This window comes from Delphinus delphis, chromosome X (genome assembly GCF_949987515.2).
Source record: "Delphinus delphis chromosome X, mDelDel1.2, whole genome shotgun sequence".
NCBI lineage: Eukaryota > Metazoa > Chordata > Mammalia > Artiodactyla > Delphinidae > Delphinus > Delphinus delphis.
In genome coordinates, this window is record NC_082704.1 from 13,470,842 (window position 1) to 13,492,468 (window position 21,627).

At 49.8% G+C, this 21,627-nt stretch overlaps 1 protein-coding gene and 1 pseudogene across 2 annotated transcripts; one reads left to right on the forward strand and one right to left on the reverse strand.

Moving 5' to 3' along the window:
- The window catches only part of LOC132418766 (myosin regulatory light chain 12B-like), a 29,103-nt pseudogene extending 23,772 nt beyond the window's left edge, over positions 1-5,331 (forward strand).
- Positions 5,112-21,005, reverse strand: LOC132418631 (small integral membrane protein 10-like protein 2A). 2 transcript variants are annotated; one of them, XM_060002619.1, is made up of 2 exons: positions 20,313-21,005; positions 5,112-5,135 (listed from the first exon to the last, which is right to left on the reverse strand). In XM_060002619.1, the coding sequence occupies exon 1, from the start codon at positions 20,888-20,890 to the stop codon at positions 20,657-20,659; it is 234 nt and encodes a 77-aa protein (XP_059858602.1). In that variant the 5' UTR covers positions 20,891-21,005; the 3' UTR covers positions 5,112-5,135; positions 20,313-20,656. The 2 variants fall into 2 exon arrangements, with proteins under 2 accessions (XP_059858602.1, XP_059858601.1); XM_060002618.2 differs by lacking the exon at positions 5,112-5,135 and adding an exon at positions 16,795-18,739.
- Between the last annotated feature and the right edge of the window lie 622 nt (positions 21,006-21,627).

Below are 21,627 nucleotides of genomic sequence, written 5' to 3' on the forward strand. Positions count from 1 at the left end.
TACATTATCCTGCACTGACTGTCAAAAATAGTTTCAGTCTCCAGGAGGGGCTTTAACATTGGGAACAAAAAGCTGCTTATAATTGCTTTGGGTTAGCTTTTAAGATTATAGCCGAGTTAACACATAGTTATTTTTGCAGAGTAGTAAAGTAAGCTTGCCAGATAAAGTCCTGTACCATAGTCTCTCCCCACTTGCTATGGTTACGTCCCTGAAAACCATCATGGTAAGAGAATTTACAGTTGATGAACTTAGAACCTTACAGGGAAAGTAGAATCAGGAACCGAAAGTCAAATCTGTGTCTATAAAAGCTCTTAGAAACTTTTTTTTGGCTTTCACTAAAATGAAATGTTAAAGACGGCACATCAAATAAAAAGAACGTCAATGTTTTATATAGGTTTTAATTTAGAAAGAGCCATGAAGAGTTCTGTACAATTTCCATCTACCATTCCTCGATCATTACAGCATTTTTAGGAACCCTCTCTTCCTCTGTTTTATCTTTATTACTGTTGTTTATTTTTAAAGTAGCACTCTTGTAACAATTTAATTGTATAGAAGTGCTATAAAGTAAAAAAGCAAAAGTCTCTCAAATCTCACTCCCCAGTCATAGATAATCACTATTAATGGAAGGACATTTGGACTGTTTCCATTTGGGCTTTTTTTGGTTCATTTTTCAGGTTGATGGTTGAGGCTGCTGGATTTTAAGGGTCCCGTGGAGCTGGGGAGAAGGGGATGGGAGTAGTCCAAGTTAAAAAGCCATAAAGCCTGTTGTTCTCACTGTTCTTATGAGATTCAGCAGTTTTGCTTGAATAGAAGCATCTCAGAGTGTTGCAAGCCTTTGGTTAATTTCCAGAGTTCTGAACAAATGGATACTGACAAGTTTTGCCAGCGTTTCTTTGCTTTTATGGAGGAGCAGGTTTATGGACGTCCTCACCCTGCCTTTCCGGACTTCCCATCACTATCCAGGCCTTTTTAACTTCTCTCTTTTTACAAAAGTATGGAGGGCTTCCCTGGTGGCTCAGTGGTTGAGAGTCCGCCTGCTGATGCAGGGGACACGAGTTCGTGCCCAGGTCTGGGAAGATCCCACATGCCGCGGAGCGGCTGGGCCCGTGAGCCATGGCCGCTGAGCCTGCGCGTCCGGAGCCTGTGCTCCGAAACGGGAGAGGCCACAACAGTGAGAGGCCCGCGTACCGCAAAAAAAAAAAAAAAAAAAAGTACGGAGGCCACTTGGCAAGGAACTGTGGCAAGCCTCTAGAACCTGAGAGCGACCCCCAGCTGACTGACAGCCAGCAAGAAAGTCATAAAATCACAAAGAAAGGAATTCTATTAACAACCAGGGATCTTGGAAGAGGACCCTGAGCCTCAGATGAAAATAGCAGTCTGGTTTCAACCCAGAGCAGAGGACCCAGCTAACTTGTTCCCAGACTCCTGACTCTTGCCCTACTTCTCCTTGGCCTGCCCGTTTCCCTGCCAAGGCCCCAGTTCAGAGTGGACACCCTTCCTCAAGGACAATTAAGGGGCTTGCACTAATGGAGTTAGTTTTCACAAATATCTTCTAGGATCCACAGAAACCAGAAGTCTTTCATTCCTGGTAGTTGTTGGAAAGTGGCCAGGTGGTGAGGAAAGAATTTATTTTTAATATTTTATTTTTTTAATTTACTTTTTTTATTTTTATTTATTGTTTTTGGCTGCATTGGGTCTTCGTTGCTGTGCGCGGGCTTCTCATTGCGGTGGCTTCTCTTGTTGTGGAGCATGGGCTCTAGGCATGCAGGCTTCAGTAGTTGTGGCTCGTGGGCTCAGTAGTTGTGGCTCACGGGCTCTAGAGCACAGGCTCAGTAGTTGTGGCGCACGGACTTAGTTGCTCCACAGGATGTGGGATCTTCCCAGACCAGGGTTCGAACCCGTGTACCGTGCATTGGCAGGTGGATTCTTAACCGCTGCGCCACCAGGGAAGTCCAAGTCATGCATTTTACATTCATGGGTACTGTACATGAGACAGCATCAGGCTGGCCAGGAAAGGTATAGAAAAAGCACCCATGAACATTCCAGTTTTCCAGCCTTTTTTCTTACTCCCACAACCGGACACGTGCATGGACTTGAGCTTTGGAAATGTTCACAGCAGTTCTTTAACATATCAGTAAATCTTTCCTCTTCAGCAAGTCATGTCCAGAAAAGCTCTAAGTCATTTCAAAATGTAGGGTGCTTCTCCCCTGATCCATACCCACATCCTATTCATGCTGAGAAAAATATACCTTAGTACTAGGCAGAAGGCTCCCCTGCCCTTCCAGCCTTTCCTTCTACTCGGTGGGCAAAGCCATCATTACTCAGATGTTTAGTTTTCATTGAATAAAGCCCAGGAGGAAGGAAGAAGTCCTGGGATTTGTTTCCTTCCCTCCTCATTGCCATCTGCTGGTAGATTGTTGCATTTCAGATTGTATGCAGAGTCCAATTAAATAAATAGTGCCAGCCTACTTACTGCTGGTCACAAGGTGCCAAGGCTCTGCAGAGGAATCCATTCCTGCAGTCCTGGGCCAGGACACACCACAAGCACCATGAAACCCTACTCCTTGTTTCACCCAGGCCAGGGTGGCCGAGGACAAGGGCTACATCAAGCATTCCCAGCCTGAGTGAGAGTGGTTTTGGGATCAGGAATTAAGAAATTAAGGCTTGGGACTTCCCTGGTGGTCCAGCGGTTAGGACTCCATGTTTTCACTACCATGGCCCCGGGTTCAATGCCTGGTCAGGGAACTAAGATCGCGCAAGCCGTGAAAAAAAAAAAAAGAAACTAAGGCTTTCTATTTAAGAATGTTCTGGTGTATCCAGATATAGAGAACAAACTAGTGGTTTACCAGTGGGGAGGGGCGGGGAAGAGGCAAGATAGGGGTAGGGGATTAAGAGGTACAAACTACTATGTATAAAATAAATAAGCAGCAAGGATATATTATACAGCACAAGAAATATAGCCAATATTTTATAATAATGCTAGATGGAGTATAATCTATAAAAATATTGAATCACTATGTTGTACATCTGAAACTAATACTGTAAATCAACAATACTTAAATTTAAAAAATTAAAAATAAAATTATTTTATTAGGTATAATTTTTAAAAAGAGTATTTCGGTGCATCTGTTATATTTTAAAATGGTCTTTAGAAGGAACAAGGCTGAAATGTTTATTGTATGTGGCAGCTGCCCTGCCTGACAGCAGAAGCAGAAGCAATTGGTGATCACATGTCCAAAGAAGTGGACAGCGGTCCCCATATTGTTCATGCCAGTCCTTGCCAGAAACTGGAATCCTAGCCTTGAATTCCCACCAGCTTAGGGACATCACAGTGCCAAATGCCTACCCTCCTAGACCTTTTCCTATCAGACTGTCAGACTCCCAAGGCAGTTTCTAGCAAGGACCAGGGTGAGGAATGTGTCAGGAGAGAGGAATAGTGGGGACCAGGTTTGACCCCAGTTCTTTTATCTATCTATTTATTTATTTATTTTTGGCTGTGTTGGGTCTTCGTTGCTGCGCATGGGCTTTTCTCTAGTTGAGGCGAGCGGGGGCTACCCTTCATTGCGGTGCGCGGGCTTCTCATTGCAGTGGCTTCTTCTGTTGCGGAGCACAGGCTCTAGGCACGCGGGCTTCAGTAGTTGTGGCTTGCGGGCTTAGTTGCTCTGCGGCATGTGGGATCTTCCTGGACCAGGTATCAAACCCGTGTCCCCTGAATTGGCAGGCAGATTCTTATCCACTGTGCCACCAGGGAAGCCCCTTGACCCCAGTTCTGGAGCACCTTGATGTTAGGTAAGGAAGCAAGCCATGGATTTAGATGCAAGGACATGAGACAGGGGCTTGGTCCCAGAAACAAAGCATGAACTTGTCCCCTGGGACCGGAGGGGAATCTGCCATAGGGTGCAATCGACAAGAATAGTGCAGAAATGGCTGAGCTGAAAGTCAGGCAACCTGGCTGCTAACCTTGGCTCTCCCACCCACTAGCTGTGTGGCTTTGTGCACATGGTTGTGAGCCTTCCTTAGTTCATTTGTAAAATATAGCTCACTTAGCCTCTCCAGCCTCAAGCTACCACGGAGTTGTGCTTCTCAAACTCTAATGAGCACTGGAATCACTGGGCACATTGTGAAAGTGCAAGTCCTGATTCAGTTGGTCTGGGGTGGAGGCCTCAGAGTCACAAGCTTCCAGGTGATGCTCGTGCTGCTGGGCCCTGACCCACACTTTGAGTAGCAAGTAAGCATATATTACAGAAGTGGCTCAAGGGCTCTCACTGCTGGTGTGGATGGAAGGCCAGAGGCAGGACTCTAGTCACCCCACACCCTAGCTTCAGCCAGAGCACCTCACCTTTGATTTGTTTTACATTAGGGTTCCACCTAAGATTTTATTTGAAAAATAAAAGGAGTCAGTTTGTTTATTTTTTTAAGAGCTTGACAACCATTGAATTGCAGCCCTTTGGGGGGATAGGATAATTTAACCTAGTTTTATTATGGAAGATTTCAAACATACAACAAATTCAAAAGAAAAGTCTAACAAACTTGCAAGTACCCATTACTAAGATTCAACAAGTACCGCAATTTGTCAATCTCGTTTCATATCCAACTGATAGGAACTTAAAAAAAACAGGGCACAGGGCAGCTCTTGTGTCTGGCCTTGGGCTCTGTTGAAGAGACTTCTACAGTGGCTGACTGGGATATTCATTCATGCTTTAATGGGACTGAGTTTGGACAAGATTAACTGCAACTTCTGAAGGACCGATTCCCAGAGTTAAACAGCCACCACATAGAGCAAAATGGCAAAGACTAAGACCACCAAGAAATGTCCTCAATTCGCCACCTCCAATGTGTTTGCCATATTTGACCAACAACAGATTCAAGTGTTCAAAGAGGCCTCCAATGTAATTGATCAGAACAGAGATGGTTTCATCAAGGAAAACTTGCGTGATGTGTTTGTTTCTCCAGGGAAGAATCCAGCTGATGCATACCTCAATGCCATGATGAATGAGGTCCCAGGGCCCATAAATTTCACCTTGCTCCTCCTGGTGTTTGGTGAGAAGTTAAATGGTGCAGATCCAGAAGAATGCTCTTGCTTGCTTTGATAAAGAAGCAGTAGGCACCATTCAGGAGGATTATCCAAGAGAGATCTGACGACAATGGGAGTTCAGTTGGTAGATGAAGAAGTGGATGAGCTGTTCAGAGACAATTGACAAAAAGGGAAACTTTCATTTAACTGAGTTCACGTGCATTATTAAACTTGGAGCAAAAGGCAAAGAAGACATTGAAAGAACTTTAGCTAAAAACTTCCAACTACTGGGACTTCCCTGGTGGTCCAGTGGGTAAGACTCCGTGATCCCAAAGCAGGGGGCCCGGGTTCGATCCCTGGTCGGGGAACTAGATCCCACATGTCGCAACTAAGAAGCCCGCGTGCTGCAACTAAGATCCTGCATGCCACAATGAAGACCCGGAGGAGCCTAAATAAATAAATGGTTTTAAAAAATTAAAAACCAAAAAACTTCCAGGGACTTCCCTTGCGGTGCAGGGGTTCAGACTTTGCCTTCCAATGCAGGGGGTACATGTCTGATCCCTGGTTAGGGAGCTAAGATCCTACATGCCTTGGGACCACAAAACCAAAAAAACATAAAACAGAAGCAATGTTGTAACAAATTCCATAAAAGACTTTAAAAATGGTCCACATCAAAAAAATCTTTAAAAAACAAAAAACAAAACACCAACTTCTACTTACTATATCTTACTTTTTAAAAATAATGTTTTTATTAGACTATAGTTAATTTACAATGTTGTGTTAGTTTCTGGTGTACAGCAAAGTGATTCAGTTATACATATATGTATATATGTATAAATATACATATATTTATTCTTTTTCATTACACTTTATTACAAGATGTTGAATATCGTTCCCTGTGCTATACAGTAGGATCTTGTTGTTTATCTATTTTATATATAGTAGTTTGTCTTACTCTTTTTTAAAATTGAAGTATAGTTGATATACACTATTATATGTTACAGGTGTACAATATAGTGATTTACAAGTTTTAAAGGTTATACTCCATTTACTGTTATAAAATATTTGCTATATTCCCTGTATTGTTACATATATCCTTGTAGCTTATTTTATGTGTCTTACGCTTTTTTATTTCCCAGACACTTAACCCCACCCTCATAGAACCTGTTGAATGCAACTTAGTTTCACAGCTCCCACCCCACTTTTTTTTGATATATTTATTCCAGACCTTTCTGCCACTTAGCATTTGTATAATCAGACTGGAAATGGGGATGAGGTTGTAAATTGTATTGAAAAAGACATTGTGAATAAAAATTGACATGTGAACCTCCAGGAAAATATATCCATATCTCTGGCTTTGCTAGATTTTTATAATTTTGTATAATTAAAATGATATTTTGAAATAAAGATTATTCTGACTGAAATGGAATATAATGGCAAGTTAAACAAATGAGTGAGTGGAGGTTTGGGGATAGTTCTTTTTTCAGCTTGCAATGTCATAGAATTCAGGTTTCATGGTAAACTTGATTTTTCTCATATGCGGGACAGTGTCCTTCAAAACTCTTAAGTACACTTTAACATTATTATGCAGTAAAAACTAGTTATGTGTTTGGTTTTTTTATGCTTCTGGTAAGTTAAGATGCCTTAAACTACTGAATGACACATGTAGAATGTATCTGGGAGAACATTAAACATTTTATTGATCTAAGATTCTAAGATGAGGCAAAATTCCATAGAATAGTTATGACTGAGCATTTACTGTGTCTGAGGCATTGCACATATACGATTTTCACTGAATCCTCCCAACATGACAGTTGGAATTCCAACCTAGGGCACCTCACCCCAGAGCTTACAGTGCTGGAACCACTAGGTTGTCTCTATGAAAACCCGCAAATGTCTAAAAGAATCAAGACATTTCCATTACATTATAACATAATTCTGTAGTCACTATTGAAATTTAAAATAATTGGGGTAATTGATTATGTGAATAGAATTTCAAAAAATTCTATCCCAGGTTTAAAAAAACTACAGAAGACAAAGATGATAAGCAATACTATTGTCTGTTTGAAGGCAGTTCATGTAGTGTAGACTCTAGGGAAGGCGAAGGACTGAAAAACACGGAAACAAGGCTGCTACGAGCTCATTTTAAATTCTCAAGGCCCAGCAATTTGACAAACAGGAGAGAACAATTTTAAAAAGGAAAATATCCACTGAAAGAAGTTTTTCAACACTGTTCAACACCTATTCCCTCTCCTAAAAGCATATTGGAATTTTGTCTCCTTAAAATCAATGCATTTACATATTGTTTAATATTTGTGCTTTATAGCTGGGTGCAGTAGGCAGATCTCTGTTGACTTGCTATCACTTAAAAGAATTTTTTTTCTTGGCTTCCTTTCCCCACAGACATAGAAAACAAACTTATGGCTACCAAAGGGGAAAGGAGCGGGGGGCGGAGTGAATTAGGAGTCTGGGATTAACAAACTACTATACATAAAATAGATAAGCCACAAGGACCTACTGTATAGCACAGGGAACAATATTCAATACCTGCTAATAACCTATAATGGAAAAGAATCTGCAAAAAAAACAAACAAACCCTGAATCACTATGTTGTACACTTGAAACTAACACAATATTGGAAATCAACTCTACTTCAATAAAAAAAAAATGAGGGAGCAGTTCGACTATGGTGGCCTAGTACAGTGCTTTGCAGTTCATAAGAGATTTCACATTTATTATCTAATCCTCACAGCCCACAGGGTAAGTAGAGTGTAAGTCAAGTTGAAGTTTCAAAAAGTCAAAGCACTTATCTAAGGTTTCTCAAGTACAAGGGTTCACATCCTGCTCCCTTTTCCACTTACAAGCGTAAAGTCACCGTGAAGTGTCACAAAACCAGGTGGAAAATCACTGTATGTTTAGGGAAAGGGGAAAAGGTGGTGGGATTATCTTGATCATCATTAAACCACTGTTTCTCAGGCACCGTTTAAGTGTTGGGGACAGCTGGGGGGCAGGACAGACAAGGACGCTGCCCTCCTGGGATACACGCTCTCTAGTGAGAGCCAGGTGATCAATAACTCATCTCAAATAAGTCCTGTGCGACAAAGAACTGAGCAAATGAAGCAGAGGGTAGTCAGGAAGGGCCTCTTTGAGATGTCACGTTAAGCTGAGGTCTGAATGACAAGAAGGAGGTCCCATGAGATGATCGGGGTTCAAAAGGGACAGCTCCTCCCAAGGCACATGTGGCAGGAGTGTTGGGGGAGCACGAGAGAACACAAGGATGGTGTTTGCTGCGTAGTTTAAGTGTGGAATCCTAGGGCTTTAGGCAGGGAAGAAACGTGATTCACGTTTTAAAAAACTCAACCTTGCTGCTGTGTAGAGGGGCAAAAGGCTTCCAGGTAGGAGGAGGCTGTCGCCATCATCCAGGCAAGACATGAGGACAGCTTGGACCCGGAAAATGATTGAGGATGTGGCTATAAAATGCCTCTCCTTGTCTAACCTACTTCCTCCCCTCCAACTACCATCTTTCTGGCATAATTTTAATACATTTATTCTATTGCTCTGCTTGAAGCCAGATTTAAAAGCTTGGGGGGGGAAAGCTTTCAAGATTAAAAAAAAAAACTTGGTTGTTCCTTGAATGCCTTATGTTTATCTGACACAAGCTGCTCTGTTTCATCTATATTGTCTATAAAGAGTGTTGTAGAATCCAGTACTATGAGGTGCCTAGGCCAGAACCTTGTTCCTCTTCAGGGTCCAATAAATATTATTATTTTTTTAACATCTTTATTGGAGTATAATTGCTTTATGTTGTTGTCTAAGTTTCTGCTGTATAACAAAGTGAATCAGCTATACATATACATATATCCCCATATCTCCTCCCTTTTGTGTCTCCCTCCCACCCTCCCTATCCCACCCTCTAGGTGGTCACAATACTATTAGCGATGACGATGAAACCAAACCAGACTTTTTGTTAAATCTGTTTGGTTGATTTGTTTGTTTGTTGCCTTCTGTTTAAAGCAACTACAAGCGAACCTGAAGACTATCTTTGGTTTCTGAAATGCTGGGGTTCAAAATTCTTCGCACTACCAACAAGCTCCAGAGCCTCACTGGCTGGACTGAATGGACAACTGGGCCCGGTTTGGAGCGACCTCGGGAAGCAGGGACAGGGAACTGCACAAAGCATTACAAGGCCGGCTTCTCCCTGACAAGGTGAAGTCACAAGAAGGACGGAGTGGGGACAGGAATGTGGCCGGGCTCTTGTCCTTCAGTTGTCCTCCCAGAGGCACTGGCGAGGAGAGACAGCTCTAAGAGGCGGTGCGAGGTTAAAGGTTCCAGCGAACTAGGCCTCTGGACGTTTCCAGCAAAGCTGGGAGGCAGCGGAGGCAGGCTGTGAGCTTCAGGAAGGCCCACCGCGGATTTCAGCGGTAGTACCGCCATCAAAGTCACAGGGTGGCTTTGTCTTTTCCAAATCCGGGGAAATGTTGATGGATAGAATCGCCTGTGTTTCCCGTTTCCTTTTCTCCCTTTGGAGCTCGGCTACCGCCTCTGTGTGGCTGAGGGCGAGCAGAGGAGAACTGGGGGAACTAGGCGCGGACCGGGCGCAAGGAGACCTTTGATTCCGGGCGGTGCGCGGCGGCGCCGCACCTGCGGCCGGGTTCCCACGGCAGCCGCCACCCACCCAGCCCTTCCCACGAGCCAGGCCCTCCCCACGCTCGCGGCCGCCTAGGACCCCGCGACAGCCCGCCAGCTGGGTGCTGCCCACGCCAATTGGACCGGTCACGGCGCTGCGGCTCAGAGAGGCCAGGGCCATCCCGCCTCCCTGATTAAGTGGTAGAGCTGCTGTGTCCAACGACAGTTTGCGCCCTTGACCCTGACGCAGTGCTGCCTTTTGACGTCCTGAGACTGAGCAGCTCGTCCGACCAGCTCCGAATCAGGCTGATCATTAATAAAGGCGAGTCCTCGTGTTCGAACCTCTCCCACGTGTCAGCCACCGTGCTCGGTGTTCACTGACTGACGTGCGTTAGTTCACCGATTCCTCAGAGAACCTGGGAATTACTAATCATCTCGCAGATGAAGGAAGCGAAGCGCAGAGAGCCTGAAGGACCTGGCCAAAGTGACTCCGCTCGTAACCTGAAGACGCCGGGTTCGAGCCCAGCTGGTTTCTCCCTCCCAAGCCTGCTCCACCCGCCGTGCGTCTGGTTTAAAGATGGGACGGCCCATCTCCAGTACTGATGGTGTTCTGAAAAGTCCCTGGTGACTTACTGGGATGCCCTGCCCGCCGGATGCATCTGCAAGTCTTGTTGTAGCGTGCATGGAAATCGGAAGCACGTAATCAGTTCATAGGTTCTTATTTGCCCAAGATCTTGCACCTCGTATAACTCGAAAACCTATATATCTCGTCCTCATGGTTTGTTCATTTACAGAAAGCGAATTCTGCCAAAGCTGGGTGAAAGCTCCACGCTCCAGCCCGAGGCTGGCCGGCGCTAGTGGAGCAGCGCCATCTCCTGGTGGATTCCGTGAACTACATCAGAAACCACTGGAGGGTGTTGTGTTGCCAAGGCCTTCAGACATGGGGACAGCACCCGTGCACAGCCAGTTTTGATAAGGGGAAGAGAAGAAAGAGAAGAGAGGTTTTGGGACACAGGAAGGGAGTGGAGGGAGTGGGTGTCAACGTGAGGTTGTAGAGCCTCTGCTTTAGCCATTCCGCTGTGATCCCCAGGGTGATAGAATCTAACTTCTTATTAAAATTGGCATCGGGGAAAGGGCACCCAGCAGTGCAATACTGAACTGCAGTAATTCGCAGGTGGCATGTATTATGGTTTTATCTCATATGTATGTCATGATATCGAGTTAATTTTTGTATATGATGTAAGAGTCAAGTTTTGCACGTGGCAGCAAAGATCCCACGTGCTGCAACTAAGACCCAGCACAGCAAAATAAATACATAAATAAATTAAAAAAAATTTTTAAGTCAAGTTTGGTTTTAAAGATGTGCTTTTCCAATGTTTCCAGTACTTTGTTGACAATGTTATCTTTTTCTCCATTGTATTGCCTTGGCACCTCAGTCAAAAGTCAATTGTCCATATAGTTGTGAGTATATTCTGAACTCTCTGTTCTGTTCCATTGATCTCTAAATCTATCTTAATGCCAATACCACACTGCCTGGATTATTGTGGTTCTATACTAAGTCCTGAAATGTAGTGTAAATCCTGCATCTTTGTTCTTTTTCAAAATTTTTTGGCTGTCCTTAGCCTTTTGCATTTCTATAGAAATGTTGGAATCACTTTGTCAATGTCAATTTCTTTTAAAAGTCCTACTGTGATTTTATTGGGAATGCACTGAATCTATAGATCAGTTTGGTAGAGCTGACATCCAGCAACACTGAGTTTTCAAATCTGTGAGCATGGTATATCACTCCATTTATTTATGTATGTATTATTTAATTTCTTCTGTAGTTTTCAGTGTACAGGTCTTGCAGACCTTTTGTCAAATTTATCCCTAAGTACTTAATATTTCTGCAAAGAAGACGTATAAATGGCCACCAAGCAAATGAACAGATGCTCCACATCATTAACCCTAGGGAAATGCAAATGAGAATTACAATGAGATACTACTTCACACATACTAGGATAGCCATAAATTAAAAAAAGAAAAATAACAACTGTTAGAGAGCATGTGGAACCATCATACATTACTGAGTGAGACTGTAAATGGCGCAGCTTCTATGTAAAACAGTTTGGTGGTTTCTCAATAAGTTAAATATAGAACTACCAAGTGATCCAGCAATTCCACTCCTAGATGTGGACCCCCAAAATTGAAATCAGGTGTTCAAACAAACTTGTACTTGAATGTCCATAGTAGGGCTATTCACAATGGCCAAAAGGTGGAAGCAACACAAATGTCCATCAACATATGAATGGATAAATGTCATATATCCATAAAATGGAATATTATTCAGCCATAAAAGGAAAAAGGTACTGATAATACAATAATGTGAATGAACTGCCAAAATATTATCCTAAGTTAAAGAAGCCAGATATAAAAGGTCACATATCGTATGATTCCATTTTTTTTGAAATATCCATGAAAAGCATATAGATAGAGACGGAAACCAACTTTGCGTTCCTGGGATAAATGCCACTTGGTCATGGTATGTATGTCTAGGGGGTTTAGACCAGGCCTTTGCTGGTCTCCCTACTTCCCATTCACAGAGGATGTGATCCATGAAGCAGAAAAAAGAGAATCATAGTGAGGAGGGTGCAGATCCCCCAGCTTCTTCTAGGGCTGTATCTCTGATCAAAAAGCCACACCTTCCATGCCAGTCTCCCATCCTCCCAAGGACCCCACAGAGGAGCCCCTCATCCCCCTGAAGCACACACAGGGCATAGACCCCAGCCCATTTCCCTATGGCCACCAAATTGGCACCCTCACCAATGATGGGAGGAGCCAGGATGTCCCCGCCCACCTCCTCTTAGCGGCCACAGGAGCCTACCTGCTGCACCCTCATTGGCTGGACGGCCACGGAGGTGGGCCCTGCACATTGCGCACCCAGGGACTGGAGCATGGGGCCCGTGTCACCTCCTAGGGTGGCAGCAGGGTTCCCTGGGGGCACCGAGGCTGAGAACCGACAGCAGGAGGCTCAGGCCCTGAGAGGTCACTTTGACTAGAGGGCATCTGTGAGGCAGCGGCTTCGACAGAAGCAGACCTCGTGCATCATCTCCTGTGGTGCGTGACCAGGCTGCGGTGACCACGCTCAGGCCTCTGACCAGGGCGGTGCCCGTCTTCCGGAGGAGGGGGACCCTGCAGAGGGAGAGTGCCCCAGGCAGCCAGGGCTCCCACCAGGTACCTCTCAGTCCCCTTGTCCCCCCACAGCACCCCTGGTCTGGGCGGCAGAGGCGGCTCCGTCTTGTGTGCATTGATCCCAAGTGGGGAAGACAGGGGCAGAGAAGGCCCACGGGGGCGCTTCCCGGCCCTGCATTTCCCCAGCTGCTCCTGCAGCAGATGCCTTTCCAGATTTCCCCTACGGTGCATCACCCTGAGCTAAGGGTGAATTTGGTTTTTTTTCACAAACGCCTGTGTATTTGAAGCCAAGTGGAAGAACCATGGATCTGTCCCCGGTCGGAGGGCAGGGGCCACGTTGAACTTGCTCACCTTTGTGCCCTAAAAACCTGCCCCCGAGTCTGGCACTGAAGGGATGACTTGGGGGACACTGAGAAAGCGTCATTTTGTTGGTGGGAATCCATTAAACTGAGAAAGTTTGCTGGGGAAAGTGGCATCCGTGCTGATTGCATTAATTCTATTGTTTGTTGAGTACTTGTCTGTGCCCTGGCAGGAGAGGGAAGTGAGCACCCGACTTCACCCTGAACCACAGGCAGGCTGGCCTCAGCACCAGGACAACTCTATGTCCCTAGGTTCTAGGTTTTAAAAACAGAACTGCCATATGGTCCAGCAATTCCACTTCCGGGTATATATTTAAAGGAAATGAAAACAGGATATCAAAAAGATATCTGAACTCCCATGTTTATTGCAACATTATACACAATAGCCAAGACATGGAAACAATCTAAGTATCCATCAGTGGGGAGTTCGCTGGTGGCCTAGTGGTTAGCATACTGGGCTTTCACTACCATGGCCCGGGTTCAATCCCTGGTTGGGGAAGTGAGATCCCACAAGCCACGTGGTGTGGCTATTTAAAAATAAAAAAGGTTAATTATCCATCAGTGGATGAATGGATAAAGAAGATGTGAGATACACACACACACACACACACACACACACACACACACGAAGGAATATTATTCAGTAGTGGAAAAAGAAGGAAGTCCTTCCAATTGTGACAACATGGATGGACCTTGAGGGCATTATGCTAAGTGAGACAAGAACAACAGAAAAAGACAAATACTATATGATGTTACATTATGTAGAATCCAAGAAAGCCAAACAGAGAGTAGAATGATGGTTAGTAGGGGCTGGGAGGCGGGAAAATCAGGGATCAGTTATTTAAGGATACACACTTGCAACAAGTAGATGAATAAGTTCTGGAGATCTAATGCACAGCATAGCGATTATAGTCAACAATATTGTATCATGAACTTCAAAGTTGCTAAGAGACTAGATCTTAATGATTCATACTACAAAAAAGAAAGGATAATTATGTGATGTGATGGAGGTGTGAGCTAACACTACTGGTGGTAATCAAATTGCAATATATAAATGTACCAAACCAACATGTGTACACCTTAAAGGTACACAATTTATATATCAATTATATCTCAATAAAAAATTACTCCCTACAATTTAAAAGAAAACTACAAATGGCCAATGAACATATGAAAAAAATGTAATTTTGATATGTGTTGAAAGGCATGCAAAATAAAATATCAAAATAAACAATTTGGCTTATCCAATTGAGAGATTCAAAACCTGTCTTGAGACTTCGCTACAGGCAAAGGTGAGGAGCAGAAAGAAAGGAACCACGACTTTATCCCAGGACAACTGGAGAGTGGATTTAATTCTAGCCGTGAACTGGGGATGATGGGAAAGGAAGAGTTTGAGGGAAATGATGAGTTAAATGAAAGATTACACTGATCTTGAGGAGAGAGAAATGCACCCAGCTTGAGGCAGGAAAGGCAGTAACAGATTTTGAAACGTGTTGTGACCCACAATTGCCACCCTTGTCTCACAACAGTCTCACTCCTGAGTGGCATGAGCACAGTAACGTGGCACCGCTGCTCTGGAGGGTGTCAAACCCCTGAGGCATGCCTACCCTGCGGCCCACGTGCAGGAGTGTATGGTAAGAGATCGACCATGACTGCACCACAACATTTATCCACAAGGACACCTGTCACCGCGTCATCAGTAAAACCCAATAAAAACCACAAAAGCAAACCAAAGCCAACAACAACCTCAAACTCAACCCCCCAAACAAACAACAACAAAGGAAAACAAGCAAGAGGCAGTGCAAAATACATGATGAGAGCTTCATACCAGAGATACTCTGTGGCTTTGGAAGCAGAAGCCTACTTCATCACACAGGAAGATGAGCAGGAAGTGTTTATGTCATAAAGTGAAAAAAGTCATATGTTCCTAATTTTACGTATATAAAGGACATGCACACAAAGTGAAAATTCATCCGAAACTGGGCAGTTTCCCTCGGGGTGGGCTGGGCTGGGACTCTGTACGCCGTTTCTCTCTCTCGTGTTCTGACTGTATTGGGTTCTGACTGGCCCTCCTGGAACTGCCCTCTCAGCTGCTCTTTCGCCCTCCCCTGACTCAGCTGCTTGGATCCCAGTCAGTCTGCAGAGGTGGGAGGTTCGTAAGAAGACAGGTGGCCCCACCTCAGCGTGGCCCCAGCTGCTCCAATGGGGAGCTCCACGTTGCTAAGGCTCCCAGCTCCGCCCCCAAGCCCTGGGTTCCTTATCTGGCCCCTGGCCCCTACCCAGAAAGACCAGGGTCGCCTTCAGACTGTGTCCTTGCACCACCCCTCCAGCCTAATTCCCTGCCCCTGCAAGAGGCACTGGGGCCTCAGGAAAACAGCTTCTGCTTGGGCTTCTAGTTCAGACTGGGCTCCGAGACTCAGTTTCTCCGAAAAATGGGGATAACCGTGGTGCTGGTTTGCAAACTGGTCCTGTACACAGAAGGCAAGGAGAGACCTAGAAAGAAGCAGACCACTCCAGACTGGGAAGGGGGCACGGTTACTAAGCAAAGGAACTTACAGATGAGGCTTGTCTTGAGGCCACAAGACAAGCAGCTCTCCCCACCCACCTGGCAGAATCTTTAAAGTCTGTAGAGGTCTTAATGGAATTCAGTCACATATTCGGTCCAGATAGTCCCAGAGACGCCTTACTCTCTCAAGGCCGCGTCCTCAAAAGGGCTCTGGCTGTGGGAACAGTGGGCAGAACGTGCAACCCAAGGAGCGGGGAAGGGTGAGGAGCTGAGGCCAGCTCGAGGTTCAACCTCAGTGACATCCTAGTGGTGACCTCCTCCAGAAGGTGGCCATGGGGATGATGAGGTTAAGGCATGGTGCCTGGAGCTCGGCAGGCTCTCATCACCTGCCAGTTCGTTTCCTTTCCTCATGGTGACAGGGCTGCTCTGGCTGAGACCTGGGGCCATTTGTTGAAGAGACATCCTCACACTGAAGGCCCACAGCACCCTGAAGGCTCCTTTCTGAAAATGCACGAGTGCCCGTGGCTGGCCTGGGGCTCCGCTGTGGTCAGTGGAAGAGCTGGGCTCAGCGCGCAGGTCTCTGGTGTCCTAGGCACCCCTCTTAACCAGAGTGTGATGCGCCAGCCTGCCTGCCTCCCTCGCGGGGGAATACGGTCCTCCCTCGCGGGGGAATACGGTCCTCCCTCATCACGGTCCCTTGGGCCCTGGGTGCTGGATCCTCTCTCCCATCTGGCTGTGCCAGGCTACCTGGTCCCTGAAGTGGGTGCAGAACCATCAGGGACTGAACAGGACCATCTGGACCAAGGGACGGGAAGCTTGGGGCTCTGGCCGGGACTGGAGTCTACCCCTCCCTCCTAGGGTGGCGGATGCTGGAAGAGGCCCTCTTGTCAAGTTGCTCTGACCCCTGCGGAGCTCTTGGCGACAGGTGTCTTACCCCAGGCTGCGCTCCTCGTGTGACCACACCCCGAGTCCTCAGGACACCCCTCTCCTGGGTCCTATGGGCCTGCATTCCTCCGAGGCGGGTGCTGCCCTCCCCTGCAGGCGTCCCTCCCCAGCCCTTTGTCCTCGGCCCACCCTCCCCCTGCAGCAGCCTCAGAGCCCCCGCCCTGGCTTCTCTGCCGGGACAGCTTGCGTCTAAGGTGGGAGTAAGGGAGGCAGGTTTCCAGTCCCAGAGGTTGATCTTCTCCAAAACTCAGACACCACCTGGCCAGCTGGGAGGTGATGGAGACCCTGCCACCTGTGGCTGCGGAAGGGCCTTCGGGGACACAAAATGATCTGCAGACAGTCCATTCCACCTCACCTACCGCAGCCCACCCTCGGGGTTCAGCTGAATTACGCGCCTTCTAACACCAGCCTCTAAGATGAAGAAAAGGCCTAGGCGTTAGTTGATTCAAATAAAGTTTGTGAATGGGACAAAGTGCCACCTCTTGGGCCAGGCCTGTGCTGCTGCCTTCCCCTCACGGGAGCAGTGGTCCAGGTCAGCTCGGGTCTCGCCACATCTTCTGACCCGGCACCAGCCCCGCCCTCAGCCCCGCCCCCTTAGAGCCCTCGGGGTGCTCCCCTCCCCCAGCTCCCGGCCAACAGAGTGGGGTGAGCTCGCTGCCCCTCTCTCCTCCGAGGCGGCAGAAACAGGAGGCCTCCAGGTTTTATTTGATTGAACTCAAAGGACTTTCTTCTTAACTGAGACAGACAACAAGATTTAACAACACCCGAAACAAGAACATTTCTCTGACCAGACGCTGCTGCCCGGTGCAGAGTACATCACACACAGGAAAGTGGAAGTTGTCTCATTCAAGTCGGTGTCTGATATTGTGAAAGCTCCACTGCCTGAGAAACAGACGGCAAATAAATAAAGTGCTCTGAGAGCCCGTCAAGCAGCAAGGGCCCAGCGGGGGAGACGAGGAAGAGGTGGGGAAGCGGAAGCAGCTCAGGACTCGGGGCCAGAACCGTAAGAACAGCCGCGGCAGGAGCGCATGCTAAGGACGCGTCCCCAGCCCCTCCCACGGCCAGCCCCTCAGAGCGCAGACAGCCCCAGCCAGGGCCACCGCCGTGCCCCTCCCACGATGGGTGGGAGGGGGTCTCTGAGCCCGGGCCCCTGGGCCTCCAGCGCGCATTCTCCCTGTTGGGAAGCAGCCCCAGGCAGCTCTAGCTGAGCCCCGAGCCCAGGGAGGACAGGGCACCCTGCACAGCTCACTGCTCAACAGCTCCGCGCCCGCTGCAACGCACAGCCACTCGTGTGTGTGCACAAGCACCCCCACACACGCTCACACCCGCACGTTCACTCACACACACGCGCTCACACCCGCACACACTCATACATGCGCACTCACACACGGGCACCCACGCGGTCAGTGAAGAGCCTCCCCTGTGCCATTCTCAGGCCCTCTCAGGCTGGCCCAGCAAGAGGCTGGAGCTGGGGATCGAGCCACCCGGAGAGTGAGAGCTGGGCTTGAAAGGGGCACGTCTGCGAATCAGCCCCAAGGAGGCCCCTCGTCCTCTGCTCTCCTCCCATGCAGCCCCGTGGCACAGTCTCAGAGGCTGTCCCCAGAGCTCCGGGGATGCAGTCCGCAGGCTGGCAGGCTCCCAGAAGTGGCCCTGGGTGGGCACAGTTGGGCTGGAGGAGGGCCACCAGGACCAGGGCTCCCGGGTGACTTGGCACAAGGAAGGAAGCCATCAGGCCCCGTCGGTGGGCATCTGTGGGGGGCACGTGGTGGCCGCGGTGCAGCCTCCGGCCCCGGGGTGAGGCAGGCAGAGATCCTCACCTGGGACCCGGGCTCCAGCTGGGCAGCTGAGGAGGGCACATGGTGTGAGGCTCGGCCGCTCTGTCCTGGGGGCAACCAGGCTGCTGGGGTGCTCAGCCCCAGGAACTCTGAGTGCATCGACCATGAGCAACCACCGCCCGAGCAGACGTGGCAGCGGTGCGGGGTGAGGGCCAGGGTCTGTCCTGCCTCCCCTCTGCGCCGCTCCTGGGGCGTCAGTCAGCAGCGCAGCCAAGGCCTCCAGGACCAATGCAGGCCCATCCAGAGGAGACTCTCCCGTGAGATGCTGGGCCCAGGGGCCAGCCTGGGGACAGAGACATGGGGTCAGGCGTGGGTCTCAGCCCCACCCCACCCACCACTGTCCCTTCCCCTCCTGGTGACACGGTCCCCAGGAGCCACCCACCCTCCCGTCCCACCACCCAAACTGAGAGGGTTGTGCCACTCAACACTGAGGAGCCCTTGGTCCAGCCTTGGGTGGGATTTGCGGCAGGGTGGGGAGGTCCGGCTCTGTGGGTGAGGACCTTGCTCGCCGGGGGTGCTGGGACTCATCTCTCCCGTGCCCATCTCAGCTCAGACTGTCCCCCGGTCTTCCCTGTGACTTCCCATACACTCCACTTTTCCTACCATGGGCCCCTCTGTCTCTAGGTCCCCTGGGAGCCTCTGCTCCCTTCCCCCATCCCACGGTGCTAGGTCTTCCAGAAGAAGGTGGGAGAGTGCAGGCCCAGAGGCAGATTCGGCTCCACCACTTCTTACCTGTGTGATAAGGGCAAAGCGCTCCCCTCCCAGAGCCCCAGTAGGTGGGGAGGACAGAGCTCCCGCAGAGCGTCGCTAGGTCTGTCCTTCCTGCCCCGTGTCAGAACCGGAGCACTGGGCCTCCCCACCCCTCGGGGTCTGTGCCTGGTCCCTTCCTGTCCTCGTGGGTCAGGCCCTTCTCTAGGCTGCTCCCCAGGCAGCTCTAGGGTCAGGGTCAGGGTTAGGGTTAGGCACTCTCTTGACAAGACCAGAGAAGGGGCAGGTCACTTCCTATAACACCAGTTCCTGAGACAAAGAAAGAGATGGGGACTTGAGAGCTGCCTCCCCACCCAGAGAGGTCCCTGTCTCGCCAAGTGTCACCTCCTCTACAAGCCCCTTCTCCATCTCCCCTCCACCCCAGCCTGAGAGCTGCCCTCCGCTCAAGGAGATCCCCCCTTTCCCAAATCCTCTGGGACACGGGGGCTGCTGGAGGCCGTCCAGGGCTGTGGCACCGGGAGGGCACGGGGAGGAGCTGGAGGGAGCGTGGCTGAGATGGCGGGAGGGCCGGGGAGGAATGCACCTTTCCTGCTCTTCCGTGGCCGCAGATGCGGAGCTTTGGAGGATGCCCCAGGAGAGCGGAGAGGGGAGCAACAGGGCCAGCAGCAGCAGGCAGAGAGCAGTCCCCCGGCCGCAGAGACCAGGCAGGGGGCCGGTTTGCAAAGCTCTGAGAAACAGACCTGGGCTTTGGCCAAGAACACAGCCGCCCTTCCAGGCTGCCCCCCAGCGTGTAGAGGACAAGGGTAGCAGCATCTTTTCTCCTCTAGGGCCTTCCCTGGGCCTCCCTGAGCCCATTTCCCTCCACTCCCCCGTTTTCAGGTGACACCACTGAGGCCGTGGCCGGGAGGTGATGGGCTGACCCTCCAAGATGCCGAGGCCGCCGCCTCTCACCCCCATCTTGGAAATATGACAAGGGACTCTGGAGGGCATGCGCCCGCCCTGCCTTGCCTGCTCGCGGCTCGGCAGCTTTCCCGGCTGGCTTTCTCGGGCCCCTTCCACGTCTCCCCCAAACCACCGAGGGGCCTGGACATCTACATGTCATGGCAACCACCTCCCTCCAGCCCGAAGTCCAACCTCTGGCCTCCTACCTCTTTGGTCAGGGCCAGTCATTCACGTTCCTGCTGCAGAATTTCTTCCTTCTGCTCCCCACTTCGCCCAAGGTGAGGCAACAGGTCGGCCGCACTCAAGTAATTTTCTCGAGTTCGATGGAAAGGGCCCGTTTCGCGAGTTTCTGTGCAGTTCGTCACCGGCCGCGACGTGGGTCACCAGAGCCGGGGCTTGGGGCTCGGTGGCCGTGACCTCCGCCGAGGTCTAGGGTCCGGGGGCCCGGGCCGCCCCTTCTCCTTCCCCCGCCGCGTCCCGGCGGCCCTGAGTCCCGCGGAGCTTCATGCCGGCGCCCCTGCCGTCGCGGCCGCGCGGTGGTTGCGGGCGCTCACTCGATCCGCACCTGCAGGCGGACGTTGAGCATCACCGAGGCCACGATGTAGAAGTAGGGGAAGTTCATGCGCAGCCGCCAGGCCAGGTCGAAGAAGGTGATCAGCGTGCGCGTGAGCCCCTTGCAGAAGGCGCCGTACGAGCCGCGGGCCGCAGCTGAGCGAGACAGCCGCACCGCCACGCCCGACATGGCAGCCGCCGCCGCCGCAGACAGGGCCGCCGACGCCGCCATGGGTTCGGCCCGGCGCACACCCCGCTGACTGACCGCAGTGGGAGCGGGTGGGCAGGTGGACGTGAGGCCTGGAGGCGACAGCCCGCCCCGCCCGCTCCGCCGTCTCCCGAGGCAGCAGCAGCCACCGCCACAGACAGCTCCACCCCCTCGCCTGCTCCCTGAGTGGCGGCCGCCAGCTTAACCCCGCCCCTAGCGTGGCCGTGCCCTTTTCTGGGGCTACAGATTGGCCGCCGCGGACTCAGCCCCACCCACGGGACACGCCCCGCCGGCAAGCCCCGCCTCCTGCCCGACTCCCAAGAACAGGGCCAGAGGGCCAGAGTGCGTTGTAAGGCGCTGCTGCCCTGGGATCCTTTTGCAGAATGCGCTAGAGCAGAGGAGTAGAGGCCGTGAGGGTCTGGACCGCTGGGCTGATTCTGCACAGAAGGCCCACCCTGAACCCTCTGCCCCGTTTACACCATCTCCTCTCCCTCCCTGTCTCCACAGAAAACCGGGCCAGCCAACCCACTGTACTTTTCTAAGAATTCACATGTTTATGGTAACTCTGCCCTATGGAGTTTCACCAAACCCACACGCGCATTTTTTTCCTTTCGGGTATATTGGCTGGTCATGTGTATTTCTTTATTCGTGAATTGCTCCATTGCCTCGTTTTCCTTACCTTTCACTCTGTAGTGATTTCTAAGCACTCCTCTTAGTCTATCTTTGCCCTGGATACCGCACAAGGTCCTCTCAGGTATTAA